This window comes from Hyla sarda, chromosome 4, assembly GCF_029499605.1.
Source record: "Hyla sarda isolate aHylSar1 chromosome 4, aHylSar1.hap1, whole genome shotgun sequence".
In the NCBI taxonomy this organism is placed as follows: Eukaryota; Metazoa; Chordata; class Amphibia; order Anura; family Hylidae; genus Hyla; species Hyla sarda.
The window spans coordinates 243253526-243270117 of NC_079192.1; the positions used below are offsets into that span (position 1 = coordinate 243253526).

General features: G+C 40.6%; 1 protein-coding gene across 1 annotated transcript in view; it reads left to right on the forward strand.

Moving 5' to 3' along the window:
• The window catches only part of CTTNBP2 (cortactin binding protein 2), a 181554-nt gene extending 166962 nt beyond the window's left edge, over nt 1-14592 (forward strand). Inside the window, exons 17-23 of the mRNA XM_056573840.1 lie at nt 1902-2080; nt 3023-3228; nt 8816-8995; nt 9288-9345; nt 10032-10164; nt 11028-11126; nt 13686-14592. Of these exons, the coding sequence (XP_056429815.1) occupies nt 1902-2080; nt 3023-3228; nt 8816-8995; nt 9288-9345; nt 10032-10164; nt 11028-11126; nt 13686-13856 (1026 nt within the window). The 3' untranslated portion in view covers nt 13857-14592. The remainder of the gene's footprint in view (nt 1-1901; nt 2081-3022; nt 3229-8815; nt 8996-9287; nt 9346-10031; nt 10165-11027; nt 11127-13685) is intronic.
• The last annotated feature ends 2000 nt before the right edge of the window (nt 14593-16592 follow it).

Genomic DNA, 16592 nt, shown 5'->3' on the forward strand with positions numbered 1-16592 from the left:
GTTTTGGCTATACACTCCTGCCATCTAGTGTTCTTTTGGGAATGGCTTATCTTTTTCTTACTGTTACTCATTTTCCTATGTCTCACTGCATTTTCATGCTCATGCTCTGCCCTAACAGACTTAACTTTACCCTTATTTATTGCTGTCTCTTACCATGCCCTGGCTACAGTTATGTTTAATACCTGGAATGCAAAGAGGGTGGGTGATCCTCATAAGCGCTTAGCATGGTTCTAATATCTACACCCTAACCTGCCTGCATTGATCTGTCTGTAGGAAATACATTTGACTACAGACAAATTACACTTGTTACATAAGGCTTGGGATGACGCTTACTATTCGGTGGGTAAATGTACTTGTGCACAGATCTATCCTGTTTGAGTATATGGGGTCTTGTGTGGCTACGAAGGACAAATATGTCTTTGCATTGTAGATTTGAACTGGTCCATCGGCCTGCCTGTTGCAAAACTATTTTAATTCTTCTTTTCTGTATGAGTCCTTGGAGACGCATAAGTTTAGAACCATTGAGGCTGGTACCCCTACGCTTCTTCTAATGCATAAAGTGTGGGGGAGAGTTAGGGACCTTCAGAAACTCTTTTGCACCACTCAATTTACTTTTGTGAGGGATTCCCCATGGCTTCCTAGGATATTGTATATGATTTGTAAACTAATTGCAATGCATTGGTTGGATGTAGTAAACGCCCAGTATATCTACCTGACACTGGAACAAAAACATACCCTCTACCAAAATGATTACATATCAAACCTACATTTTACCTTTGTCCATAGATCCACTTCAATGTTAAGCACAAACATATTTGAATTATTGTAGTTTATAATGGGTTTTAGTGCTTTATGGTGAATGTATTGCCTGTTTTAGATATAAGTGGCAGGTCTTCTTTAATACTTCCTGTATTCAAGTGTGAAATAGTTAAATGTCATTAAAGATTTACTAAAGCACAGTGTCCTTAGTAAGAGTTGTGCATTTGGGAAAAATGTCACAATCGATCTGCAGCCTCATCACCTCCAGAATCCAGAACTATTGATCATCACTTGCTGTGTCTCTGAGACAAATAAGGAGTTGTATGCCTCGTGTTTTACAGTCACATTGTGTATACTGTATTAACTGTTGGAAACTTTCTAAATGAGATAAAATGCCAATCTTTAAAATGTAAGTGATCTTACAATTGTGATTATACGATCACTTTAGATTTTATGCCACAATTGTCTAGTCATCTAAAAATAAAAATTCCTATCTATATGTGCTCTTGCAGTAGCATATGGGATATCTGGTTTTCAGGTACTACCATGTTAAAGGGATTGTCCGGTTTATATATTCCCTGTCCAGATACCATTAGGAAGCTGTAGTAATGCTTTATTTGCCCTGTGATGTGCTGTGGGAAAACCTAAAGGAGATATCTTATGGAATAAAATGTATCTCCTATCCGCAGGATAAGGGATAAGTTATAGATTTTGGGGGGTCAGAGCGCTGGGGCCCCGTGATCTCCTTTTATGGAGCCCCGGCTCTCCCGTGGAGCGGCACGTCATGATCCCTGCCCGTAGCAGGGCCACCATGCCCCCTCCATATATTTCTATGGGAGAGTTGAAGATAGCCGAACGCCTCTCCCTGTGGATAGGGGATAAGTTTTATTCCATGAAACTACTCCTTTAATAATGCTGCTTTTTTATGGTACTAACAATAGCTGAAATCTCTTTTAAATCACTTGGATTTCTTTCTTTCTTTCATTTCCTTTAGACAGGTAAAAAATAAATGTCTCCTGGTTAACCATCATATATTTACAGGTCTTGTGTAGTCTTATGAGCTTAAAATAAAGCAATGATGCATTTTATATGCTACAGTATATATCTTAAAATAAAATAACTTCATTTGTTGTATTGTTTAGTTCAAAGGTAAAATACCTTCACCCATTGATCCTGTATGTAGAGGCATTGACTGGATATACATGGTTTGGCACCAGCTAAACTCCTGCTTGTCCCGCTTAGGCACACCAGAGGCCCTTATTGGCCCACAGCCATTTATGTCTTGTCCAATAGTACCTGGAAATCTTCATGTAATGGTAAAGTAAGTGCACATTTCTGTTTCTTCATACCACCAGTATTGACTTTTATGTTCTCATTCTAAACCTGAATCCAGCATGAAATATTTTTTGTTCAGATTATTTAATTACTTTAGAGTATACACACATCACGTTTGTTGTTCCTGTATATACATGCTCAATGAAGTCATGATAATGGCTTAATGATCTTGTCTGGATACATATTTTTAAATAAAATTCTCATGCTTGAGAAAAAATTCACTTCCCGAACCCCTGCCCATGTCATTCCACACTGCTGAGCACTTTCTGCTTACATCTCGACACATAGGAAATGTCTGGTAGCTAATCACTGAAGCAGGTTAACCATTTTAAAGAGGTTTAGGGGTATATTTCTCAGGACAGGCATTTAATATCTCATCGGTATTGTGCCATCATACAGATCAGTTGTTTGCAAGAGCTGCTGTGCCCCCATACACCAAGAACAGAGCTAAAAGCAGGCAGCTCTATACCTTGTGTAGTGGCCTGGCTATAACTTAAAGGGGTTATCCAGGATTTAAAAAAAACAGCACCACACCTGTCCGAGCAGCTGAGTTCTATTAAAGTCAATAAAGTCAAGTTGTAATACCACACACAACCTGTAACTCTGTTTTTGGAAGAAATTAGCTCTGTTTTCCTATTGGAGATAACCCCTTTAAGTATACGGAAGGTGCAGTAGCCCAACAAGTCTGCTACGCAATGTATTGAACTGTTTGTTTCAGATCTGTTCACTGTAAATGTGCATACCTGATCTGATCTGAGGTGCTGGCTGTTGTCAGCTTAATGATGAAGTATTGAATCTGTATTGAACATCAAAAAATTCCTGGGTACATCTTTACACACAAATATAAATTCCATGTCTGATCTAAGGCCATGAAATAGTGTTTTTATTGCTTCAGTCATTTACAGTGAACCATTGTTTGTATTTATAGGTGGATGACAAAATTGTGGAATGCAGTGATAGTTCCAAAAGTCCAAAAAGCAATCCTGTCCATTGCCACATCAAAAAGGCCCTCTTTTCTCGGACAGGTTACAGCCACAAAAACGCCAAGCCAAGGTCAACAGGCAATTGTTAAAGCTGCTCTCAGTATTCTGCTTAACAAAGCTATTCTGCATGGCTGTCCTGTTCCAAAAACTGGTAAGAATGGCTGTAAGTAGTTATGAATAAATAAATAGAAGTAAAAAAAACTTTCAACAACAATCTTTTAACAAATTAATTGTTCTTTATTTCTGTCTAATTTTAAAATATATTTTTGGTATTAGAACTAGATGCAATAAAGACCTTCTCAGAGAGCCCCCTCCCCACTATCCCCCCAAACTACAGTCACCTTTATACAGATTGGAAAATACAAATCTTTCTCCTTTCTATTGCATTTTCACTCTGTAAGCCAGAACAGAGGCAATATACTGCACACTAATACATGGAGCACAAAGCTCAGCAATATACTGATCAGCATGCAGCTCATGACCCATTTGCAGGCTACTTATGGTGAATGCAAATGAGTAGAAAGATAGAGATTACAGATTTTATATGTGCATCTATTAAGCTAACTGGTTACTGTAGTCTGCATTCACATAGCCAAGACTGTTTCTAATACCAAGCTACAGGTGTGACTGCACCAGACACCAACTCAGTGGTGGGGGCCCAACTTAGGGGCACGTCGGTGGAAAACAGTTTATTTTAAATCAACTGGTTCCAGAAAGTTATACAGATTTGTAAATATAAAAATCTTAATCCTTCCCGTACTTATCTGTTGCTCTATACAGGGTGAGCCATTTTTATGGATACACCTTAATAAAAAGGGAATGGTTGGTGATATTAACTTCCTGTTTGTGGCACATTAGTATATGTGAGGGGGGAAACTTTTCAAGATGGGTGGTGACCATGGCGGCCATTTTGAAGTCGGCCATTTTGAATCCAACTTTGTTTTTTTCAATAGGAAGAGGGTCATGTGACGCATCAAACTTATTGGAAATTTCACAAGAAAATTAATGATATGCTTGGTTTTAATGTAACTTTATTCTTTCATGAGTTATTTACAAGTTTCTGACCACTTAGAAAATGTGTTTAATGTGCTGCCCATTGTGTTGGATTGTCAATGCATCCCTCTTCTCCCACTCTTCACACACTGATAGCAACACCGCAGGAGAAATGCTAGCACAGGCTTCCAGTATGCGTAGTTTCAGGTGCTGCACATCTCGTATGTTCACAGCATAGACAATTGCCTTCAGATGACCCCAAAGATAAAAGTCTAAGAGGGTCAGATCGGGAGACCTTGGGGGCCATTCAACTGGCCCACGACAACCAATCCACTTTCCAGGAAACTGTCCATCTAGGAATGCTCGGACCTGACACCCATAATGTGGTGGTGCACCATCTTGCTGGAAAAACACAGGGAACGTGCCAGCTTCAGTGCATAAAGAGGGAAACACATCATAATGAAAGAATAAAGTTATGTTAAAACCAAGAACATCATTGTTTTTCTTGGGAAATTCCCAATAAGTTTGATGTGTCACATGACCCTCTTCCTATTGAAAAAACTAAAGTTGGATTCAAAATGGTCGACTTCAAAATGGCCACCATGGTCACCACCCATCTTGAAAAGTTTCCCCCCTCACATATACTAATGTGCCACAAACAGGAAGTTAATATCACCAACCATTCCCATGTTATTAACCTCTTCAGGACGCAGGGCGTATGGATACGCCCTGCATTCCGAGTCCTTAAGGACGCAGGGCGTATCCATACGCCCGTGGGAATTCCGGTCCCCACCACTAGCCGGTTGGGGACCGGAGCCGGATGCCTGCTGAAATCATTCAGCAGGCATCCCGTCATATCGCCCAGGGGGGTCATTATGCCCCCCCATGTCGGCGATGGCCGAACAGCCATAGCCAGCAGGGGTGAGGTGGCACTGGTGCCACCTCACGATCGCCCTGAACGGCGACGGCCCCGAACAGCCATAGCCAGCAGGGGTGAGGTGGCACTGGTGCCAACTCACGATCGCCCTGATTCGTCGGCCGGTTTACCGGACGACCAATCAGGGCACCTGCTGCGGGTGTCACTCCCGCAACCCGCTCCGCCCCTCTTCCGGAGGACGTGAGCGGGTGCGGGAAGAAGACCCCGGCAGCTGGGGACCCCGATTCCCGTCGTCCCTGTTGGGATTGGGTCCCCAGGAGCGGCGGCGGGACTGACCTGTACCCGGAGCAGCAGCAGGAGGTGAGTGACAGCCTCCTGCTGTTGCTTAGCAACAGCTCCCAGCATGCAAAAAGGGCATGCTGGGAGCTGTAGTTATGCAACAGCAGGAGGCAGACCACCACAACTCCCAGCATTCCCTTATGGGCATGCTGGGAATTATAGTTTTGCAACAGCTGGAGGCACATTTTTTCTATGGAAAAGTGTACCTTCAGCTGTTGTATAACTACAACTCCCAGCTTGCACAAACAGCTAAAGTGCATGGTGGGAGTTGTAGTGGTGCATCTGCTGGTTGCATAACTACAACTCCCAGCATGCCCGTTGGCTGTCGGTGACTGCTGAGAGTTGTAGTTTTGCAACAGCTGTAGGCACACTGGTTGTGAAACTCCGAGTTTTTTTACCTAACTCAGTGTTTCACGACCGGTGTGCCTCCAGCTGTTGCAAACTACAACTACCAGCATGCATCGTATATGCTGGGAGTTGTACTTTTGCAACAGCTGGAGGCACACTGGTTGTGAAACACTGAGTAAGGTCACAAACTCAGTGATACATAACCAGTGTGCCTACAGCTGTTGCAAAACTAAAACTCTCAGCATGTACAGTCTGTCAGCGCATGCTGGGAGTTGTAGTTTTGCAACAGCTGGATGTTCCCCCCCAATGTGAATGTACAGGGTACACTCACATGGGCAGAGGTTTACACTAAGTATCCGGCTGCAAGTTTGAGCTGCGGCAGAAAATTTCTGCCGCAGCTCAAACTGCCAGCGAGAAACTACTGTGAACCCCCGCCCGTGTGACTGTACCCTAAAAACACTACACTACACTACCACAAAATAAAATAAAAAGTAAAAAACACTACATATACACATACCCCTACACAGCCCCCCTCCCCTCCCCAATAAAAATGAAAAACGTCTGGTACGCCACCAAAACGGAGCCTCCAGCTGTTGCAAAACAACAACTCCCAGTATTGCCGGACAGCCGTTGACTGTCCAAGCATGCTGGGAGTTTTGCAACAGCTGGAGGCACCCTGTTTGGGAAGCACTGGCTTAGAATACCCCTATGTCCACCCCTATGCAATCCCTAATTTAGGCCTCAAATGGGCATGGCGCTCTCACTTTGGAGCCCTGTCGTATTTCAAGGCAACAGTTTAGGGTCACATATGGGGTATCGCTGTACTCGGGAGAAATTGTGTTACAAATTTTGGGGGGTATTTTCTGCTTTTACCCTTTTTAAAAAGTAAAATTTTTGGGAAAACAAGCATTTTAGGTAAAAAATTTTTTTTTTTTTTTACATATGCAAAAGTCATGAAACACCTGTGGGGTATAAAGGTTCACTTAACCCCTTGCTACGTTCACCGAGGGGTCTAGTTTCCAAAATAGTATGCCATGTTTTTTTTTTTTTTTTGCTGTCCTGGCACCATAGGGGCTTCCTAAATGCGACATGCAAAATTTGGTCTCAAAAAGCCAAATATGACTCCTTCTCTTCTGAGCATTGTAGTTCGCCCGTAGTGCACTTCAGGCCATAATCAGAAGAGATGGGGTTACAAATTTTGGGGGGTATTTTCTGCTATTAACCCTTTCAAAAATGTGAAATTTGGGGGGAAACACATTTTTGTGATATTTTTTTAATTTATATTTTTACATATGCAAAATTTGTGAAACACCTGTGGGGTATTAAGGCTCACTTTATTCCTTGTTACGTTCCTCAAGGGGTCTAGTTTCCAAAATGGTATGCCATGTGTTTTTTTTTTGCTGTTCTGGCACCATAGGGGCTTCCTAAATGCAACATGCCCCCCAAAAACCATTTCAGAAAAACGTACTCTCCAAAATCCCCTTGTCGCTCCTTCGCTTCTGAGCCCTCTACTGCGCCCGCCGAACACTTTACATAGACATATGAGGTATGTCCTTATTCGAGAGAAATTGGGCTACAAATATAAGTATACATTTTCTCCTTTTACCCCTTGTAAAAATTCAAAAATTGGGTCTACAAGAACATGTGAGTGTAAAAAATTAAGATTGTGAATTTTCTCGTTCACTTTGCTGCTATTCCTGTGAAACACCTAAAGGGTTAAAACGCTAACTGAATGTCATTTTGAATACTTTGGGGGTTTAGTTTTTATAATGGGGTCATTTATCGGGTATTTCTAAGATGAAGACCCTTCAAATCCAAACCAAACCCTTCAAACCTGAACTGGTCCCTGAAAAATAGTGAGTTTGGAAATTTTGGGAAAAATTGGAAAATTGCTGCTGAACTTTGAAGCCCTCTGGTGTATTCCAAAAGTAAAAACACGTCAATTTTATGATGCAATCATAAAGTAGACATATTGTATATTTGAATCAAAAAATTAATTATTTGGAATATCCATTTTCCTTACAAGCAGAGAGCTTCAAAGTTAGAAAAATGCTAAATTTTCAAATTTTTCATCAAATTTTGGGATTTTTCACCAAGAAAGGATGCAAGTTACCACAACATTTTACCTCTATGTTAAAGTAGAATATGTCACGAAAAAACAGCCTCGGAATCAGAATGATAACTAAAAGCATTCCAGAGTTGTTATTGTTTAAAGTGACAGTGGTCAGAATTGCAAAAAACGTCCGAGTCCTTAAGGTGAAAAAGGGCTAAGTCCTTAAGGGGTTAAGGTGTATCCATATAAATGGCCCACCCTGTACTACAGAGAAAGTTATTTTCTTTTTAAATTTCTTTTCTGTCTGTTCACAGTGCTCTCTTCTGACACCTCTGCCCATGTCTGGAACTGTCCAGAGCAGGAGCAAATTCCCTTAGCAAACCACTCCTGCTCTGGACAGTTCCTGACATGAACAGAGGTGTAAGCAGAGAGCACTGTGGACAGACAGAAAAGAAACTCAAAAAGAAAAGAACTTTCTCTGTAGTAAACAGCAGCTGAGAAGGAATGGAAGGATTAAGATTTCTTAATAGAAGTAATTTCCAAATCTGTTTAACTTTCTGGCACCAGTTGATTTAAAATAAATTGTTATTCACCGGAGTACCCCTTTAAACATGTATTTTAAACAGCAGAGCTAAGCAGCTCCTTTCTTGAACTCCAAGAAGCATAAGATAACCTCCTCTGAGCATGTTCTAAAGGTAACCCGGACCAGCACTGATGCTGTGTGTTAGCTAGCTGGCGGACACAGGGTCCTGCAGCCGGCCTGCATTGGCATGCTGTGTACGGCTACGCATACAACATCCCTACAGGGGCTGGTCAGGAACCTGAAGAAAGCAGCTCCTGGTAGTAAAGACTTTTATATGCATTTATCGTCTTACAAATTATTATAATTAACGTTATCATCATTATTAAATCCTGGGAACGGTCATATTTTTATTTATTTATTTTAAAGTTCACCCTTGTGGCCATATTCCCTATAACCTAAAAAATACTTGTTGGCTTCTCCTCAGTATTTTATATGTATGAATGTAAATTGTTCCTTTATGCCTCCTAGCGGCCATTTATGTATCCTGAAATGTTTGTGCTGCACAGCAGATTAATTTACTTGTTTATGACAATTTAATATTTCAGATATAGAACAATATATGGCTGATTTTAAAGGAGGAAGTTTTACTTTATCAATGAGCTCTTCATATAAGTGTGGAGGAAAGAAGAAAGGAGAAAATGGAGCCTGGAGAAAAGTCAGTACAAGTCCACGTAAAAAGTCCAGCCAGAGTGCCTCATGGAAGTGTACAGATGAGGGGACAAAAGGTGATTGTACTAACATTTAACTAAAGCGAATAAAGGTAAAATAAAGGTATTTTTACATGTGGTAACTAAAAGTTTAATCCCAATTTTAACAAAATATAGTTGTTACAATCTTGGGTACAAATCCATCCCAAGATCTTTGTATTGACCTTCATATATTTATACGTGGTAGGTTGCAGTAGGTTACATCCTACACTGTGTTGTGTACTGAAATATGTAAATAAGCACATATATAACACATCTGGTATGCTGTCCTTAATTGTAAATTCTTAATTTAATTTCTGTTTCATTGCAGGGGATTCATTAAAGAATGACATGGAGAACAATAGCATTTCTTCACGGAGCAATAAAAAGTGTGTATTTAAAACCAGTTAGTTGTGTGAAGATAAATGGGGTGTGTTACTGACAAACTGTGTTGGACCGGTGTTTCTACTATACAGAACATATTCATGTCAGCTTTGTTGTTTTGAGTGCACATACAAGACATATGGTCAGTAATGTCTAAATAAGGGTATTTATAAATCACTCCATAAGCAGTAAAACCTAGTAACAAGTATTGCCACCTACTGTTACCTTGCCTTCTTATATTTTCCACTCTCCTATAGAGTGGTTCACCTGACAAAAAACATATATCGTATGGTTTATATTCTTTTACAGTTGAAGAAAATGAGTGATATATGTCATTGTATGTCTGCATAGTGGTATGCATCAGCACCTTCCATTGGAGATATACATCAGGAAATCCTCCAGACATATCCCTCATTGTGCACAGAACCTAATTGTTGTATTTTGCTTCTTCCCTTGATCTCCTAATCCAGTGGCATGAACATAACCTACCCCCTGTGAATAGGGAATAACTATTGAAGGTGGGAATACCCCCTTTAAATTGGAAACCAGAATTTGAAAGTAATATGCAGTGGCACTGTATGCATACACTTTCACTTTTATTTAAAAAGAATACAGAGAATGGATTTCAATATATTCAATGTGATTTAAAGTGTGTAGCAAAAATATTTATCCTGGTCTCTGATTTCCACAGATCTCTTGGTGGTGATCACACGCGATCTCTTCACATCGAGCAGAGACTGTCAACCTGTTCTGATGATGAGGCTGACCTTGTGAAAGAACTACACTCAATGTGTTCCAGCAAGTCAGAACCAGACATTACCAAGGTAATGGAAAGAATACCTTTGTTAATGAGAGGGAGTTGAGATACTACAGAATGTTGCCCAGTACAGGTAGATTTAAATATAACTTTTATTGTATGCTCCATGTCAAAGTAGAGAGCAGCATCTCAAGTTAGAAGCCATGGTTCATGGGGGCCGGTCAGCTCCCCACAATGTGATTGCAGGGAGCCATTGTGTTGTCATGGCAGCCCAAGGCATTTACTACGTCTCTGTTGCTGCCATAACTGATCTGTTAGTACGGCCTGTACTGCTGTACAAGCAGAGTGCCAATTTAACAGATTAATGCAGTGCAGTAGAATTGCATTAATTTGTATGAGCAATTGCATGACTGCTCACACAAGTCCCCTAGGGGGCTTAAAAAGTGTCTAACAAAAAAATAAATACATGATTTAGTTGTCCAAACTATTAAAATATAACATTACTGATCCTGCACATAGAAGAGAGTAAATAAAAGAATACAGAATGTCAGAATTGCTGATTTTTTGTTATATCCTAGAAAGAATTGAATTTAAATCAAATGGTTTTATTTATACCAATAAAAACGACAGTGTAGTGTAAATGAAAGTTTTTCATTTTTAAGAAGTAGTAAAGCATAATAACTAAAAAAAATTAGGTATTCTTGTAATCATACTGACCTGAAGAATATATACAACATGTCACTTTTACTGCACACTGAATTGTGTAAAAAATGAAAACCCCACACCCCAATTATCAAAATTTTTTTTTTATGGTTCTTAGAAGGCAAGAAAGGAAAAACTAAGGCACAACAATTAAAATTGGCCTTGTCAATAAGAGGTAACATTTGCTTTTCCTTTAGTATTCAAAAATATTTAATAATATCTCCACAGATTGCAGACTTGGATAACTGTTTGGTGATTTTTAAAAGTCCTTCAAAAGACCAGAGTTCAGCAACAGTTAATAAACAGTGCCAACAGAAGCCACATAAAGTAAGTAACACATATTGTCTTAACAATGGATTTGATGCAATTTTTTTTTCATCACAACCAGTGATGGAACCTAAAGGTAAGGCAATTAAAGGTATTGTTCCAAGAACATTGGTGGCTCAGTGGCTGCCAATATAAGAATACAAAATATGCCCAAATACATTACACTAGCAATCTGGTGCATAAGAACCCCATTCCAACCCTAAACTCAACTTCCGTTGCTACTGGATATGACCTCCACTAGTTGTTCTACTGGTCGAGTCTGCACATTCCCTCCAATCCATATTCCGAACCCTTTGTCTTCTTCTTGCCAAAGATGTTTAGAGAGCAAGTCAGTGCTATGATTGCTTAGCCAGCCTGTCAGTCCATGCAGTGTCAGCTCCTGTACTGAGAGCGGATCACTGCATAGACAGATATATAAGGAGCTGTGTACTCTGCTCTTAAGGCCTACCTCCCTGGACAGCTGGGAAGCAGAAGGAGATGAGATAAGAACCAGTGAAAGTGAGCTGAGTACATGGCTCTTTACCTACAGTTCTGTACAGGAGCAGAGAAGTTTGTAGCCCCTACTGCAACCAATGATAGCAACTAGCCAACTACAGAGGGGGATGGCTGTCTACAGGGAGGAGGGACTTCAAATGTATCTGCTTGGGAGAACCTACCTAATGGGTGCCTATCTACTAGGGAAAACTAAAACTTGTCTATGTGTGTGTGTGTGTGGGGGGGGGGGGTCAACCTACTGTGTAGATATAACAAAATACTTTTATGGATAAATGAGCTTACAGTACCTTCTTGTCTACCTGGGGAAACTTCCAAACCAAAGGGGTTGCCTTTCTACTAGGGAAAGCTACCTAAATACTTGGAGGAACCTACCTACTTATTGAGAGACCTACCTACTGGTCGGACTAATGGACTTATTGACATACTTGGAGAAAACGTTAATGTGTGCAAAAAATTCCATGGAGACTAGTTCAGTTTAGATGAAATTTTTATGTCAGTCTGGGCTGAATGAAAAATGCAGTAAAAGTGAATGACGGATCAGAGAAGACTCCTCCTTTGAGTTACTGGATGTATACAGCATATGCTTTAATGAGAGAATAATGTAGAGGTTCCTGTGTATGATTTGTGTATTCCTGTTTTAGCTGATGTGGCATGGATGGGGTTTCATCCATTTTGATTCCTGTTTTCTCACGAATATGGATTTTTAATGCTGCCAACATTTCTTATGAAGCCTCTGGCTTTGCAGAGAGAGGGCATAGTCCTATCACTGCAGTTCACCTAATCAGGCTACTGGCTGCTGGAGTCCAGCCAGGTAAACTAATTAGACTCATAAGTGGGATGGTGTCAGTTCACCTCATATTCAGTTTTGATGCATTTTCTTATTTAAAGGGGTACTCTGGTGGAAAACAAATATTTTCATATCAATTGGCTCCAGAAAGTTAAACAGATTTGTAAATTACTTCTATTAAAAAATCTTAATCCTTCCAGTACTTATCAGCTGCTGTATAATACAGAGGACGTTGGGTTGTTGTTTCTGTCTGACCACAGTGCTCTCTGCTGCAACCTCTGTCCATGTAAGGAACTGTCCAGTGTAGGAGCAAATCCCCATAGCAAATTTCTCCTGCTCTGGACAGTTCCTGACAGAGGGGGAAGCAGAGAGCACTGTGTTCAGACAGAAAAGAACAACTCAACTTCCTCTGGAGCATACAGTAGTACAGTACTGATAAGTACTGGAATGGTTAAGATTTTTTAATAAAAGTTATTTACAAATCTGTTTAAAGGAGATATCCAGTGCTGGAAAAACGTATCCCCTATCCTGAGGATAGGGGATAAGTTTCAGATCGCGGGGGTTCCGACCACTGGGGCCCCCGCAATCTCCTGTACGGGGCCTGGCAACCGGGAAGGGGGTGTGTTGACCACCGCACGAAGCGGCGGCTGACATGCCCCCTCAATACAACTCTATGGCAGAGCCGGAGCGCTGCCTTCTGCAATCTCCGGCTCTGCCATAGCGCAGTATTGAGGGGGCGTGTCAGCCGCCGCTTCGTGCGGTGGTCGACACCCGCTATCTGGCCAGCGAGCCGGGGCCCCAGTACAGGAGATCGCGGGGCCTCAGCGGTCAGACCCCCAACAATCTGAAACTTATTCCCTATCCTTAGGATAGGGGATACGTTTTTCAGCACTGGACTACCCCTTTAACTCTCTGGAGCCAGTTGATATGGAAAAAAAAATTTCCACCGGAGTACCCCTTTAAAGTGCATTTCCTAGCTAAATATTGCCATAAGATGAAAGTGATTTGACCTAAATCACCATAAAAAATTTTAGGATGATTTTTTACAAATTGTGCTAAAATAGCTTAATATTTGCCTTAATTCCTGTAAAATGTGCAGAAACACATGCAAAACACGGCAAAAATGCAACATGTGAACACAGCCTCAAGGGAGGCAATAAATGTCCATTGCGGGACATCTCGTGGTAGTGGGCTTATGCTCAATAGCCATAATTGTCAATATGTTTCCTTACATAATAACTGGCCTATTAACTTGCCCAATGACTTTCTATCCACAGAATGGGACTTCTCCTCTCAGCAACAGTCAGATGTCAGAACACAGTGACCAGAAGCCAAAAATTGACCCTGGCAGTGCAAAAGTTAAATCATTGCTTCCTATACCAAGAAGTAACAGAAGAAGCAGCAGTAATACAAGGCAGATTAAGGTCATTTTTAAAGACACAAAATAGGAATTCTGAAGTCAGCTAATAAAAGTAGATACCTGTGATGTATTTAACCCTTAATAGGTAGAAGCACCCTTGAATATATTTCCTTGTGTAATGTATTGAAGGCTTGCCTAGCTGTAACAGGATAACTATTTCTTGTTCTAAAGTAATAGGATTAATGTAAATAACAGACACTTTCCTGTATTATAAATTGTAAATGGGGCCACAGATCCTTTTTATGTTGTATATATGTTTATATTGTGGTAATGTGAGTTGTTTCAGTGGCATATTGAAGTGTTGAGATGCTTTGCTGTTTTACAAACTCATAATTGTTGTTAATATTATTTTTAAAGAAATGAACTAAAGGATTGTTTTGCCAAATGTATAAAGTGTATGACAGAAGTATTACAGTATATCACATGCTGGAGAATCTGATGCCTGTTTTGTATTATGCACAGTTCTGATTGACATGTAATCTACATTTTCATCTATATCTATTTTTAATATTCACTTTCTGTACTCACAAACTCAATGCAGCGTGGCAATAACTTGACCCACTGATTTATCAATGCACCTTTTACACGAGCCATAGACAAAATGTTGACTGTTTATTTTACTCAGCCTGAAGATCTCACTTTGCATCTTGTGAAAAAACATATATTCCTATTTTTTTGTTTATGCTTGCTCTGTTCACATTGTTGCTTAATTACTTCTGTAGAAAAAGAGTTCTTATTGCAATAAACACAAATTTTCTTGCCTACATGCCTTATGTGTCCACATGATCAAATAAAATCACCTGCAAATTGTTCCTTCTCTAGTACAATTGCACTACAGACCTATCAACAGACGGGAACAAAAACTCATGCTTTTTTGATATTAAGGATGCATTCAAATCACGTTTTTTTCATACGGTGACCGGATCCGACTGGGAGATGACAAAACCGGGCGCTCCCGCATCTCAGCTGGACCCGGCCCACATCTCATTCATTTGAATGAGCCGTTCAGAATCAGATAGTGACTCCGGTCAGCTCATTTATGCCCCATATCCGGTTTTGTGGCTGGACTGAAAACTCTGGTATGCTACAGTTTTTAGTCCGGCCACAAAACCAGATATGGCACTATCTGACTCCGGTCGGCTCATTCAAATGAGGAAGGTTATACAGGCCATTTAAAATTACTCCCATACTTGTTCCTATTAAAGAGATTTCAGTCTTTGTCATTCAACAACCACGTTATGGAAATCATAGATAACCAATCCATGGGATTGTACTAAATAAAATAACAATTTTTTCATCATGGCAGGGACAAGACCTAGATGGAATATTCTGTCACCTAGGGAACAACTGCTTTTTAAAGAGTCATAAAATAGCTTTTTTTATTTGCCCTTTTGTTACAGAGATATGCAGGTTTATAGTTTGTCTGACAATTCAGGGAATCAGTCAGATGGGCATGAACTTTTGTTTAAAATGGGTGTAAATATTAGGATATGCGCGTCCTCCTGACTGATTTCCTGAAATGTCAGACAAACTATATGTCACATCGGGCACATCTCACAGTAAAATCTCATTGTTTTGGGGTTAGCCTTAGGTACTCTTCAAGAAGCAACTTTCCTTGGTGATTTAGTATTTCATCTTGTTTTTGCCATTATAAAAATGGTAATTTTATTTAGCACAGTCCAATGGATTGGAAAGTGGCTATGAGCTCAGGGCTGCACTTATTCCTGCTCGATGTGACAGAAACACAAGCCCAACCAACATACTTGCACTGGCCACTTTTGTCACTGGATCCCCTGGCTGCCATAGTTGACCGGAGGCAAGGACTTTTTCAGGACGTTCTCGTGACTTAGAGGGGAACCAGCAAGAGTCACCCCAGACTCCGACCAGATTGCTCCAGGATTTCACCAAGAATTTCCATAACCAGGAGCTCTTTATTCAGGGTGTGCTTGCTAGGATTCATGAGCTAGAGTCATCCCATACACAAATGCCATCTGCCCTTTTGTCTATTTCCTTGAAACCTCGGGTTTATTTTCCTAATTGTTTTTCTGGGGACTGGAAGGCCTTTAGGACCTTTTGGCAAAGTTTCTGACTTTACTTTTGATTAAGACACATAAACAAAGAGATAATGAATGGCACCAGGGACTCTTATTTGCTAAATTCAATACAAGGTAAGATTAGTGGGCTTCGGCAATACAAACATAACATCTACTTCCCTGTAGGTGCACGAAAAACTTCTTTACATGTGTAATACAAAGATAGCGTCCCACACTCACAGGCCAGTTCACAGCAGAGAGAGCATGGATGACACTGAGCGCTCAGAGGCGACTGTCAGCAGTTTCAAGCAAACAGCACTTCTTCCGGCCTCAAATGGAAGGCCTGGAAAAGTGCTGTTTGCACAAAACTACTGAGCTCTCTGTATCATCCAAGCTCTCCCTGCTGTGAACCAGCCTGGATCACTGCACCTTCTGAATGGTGAGTGTGGGACACTATCTTTGTATTACACATTACTTTCAATTAAGACCTTACAGTTCAGGTACTGAGGCTCAAAGGGTTGGGATTATTATGTCCCTCTTGCAAGGGGGTCCCTAAGACTGTGTGTTTTCCCTTGACCCTAACACCCCTGAATTATTCTCAGTGGATTTTTTATTTTTTGCATTGGGTCTTAAATATGCCAAACCTGACAGGGCAGCAGTATCTAGCTGAGTCACAGCTTATGGTAAGGAAACAAGGCTGTTGGCCCATAGAGGAGTACTGTACTGAATTT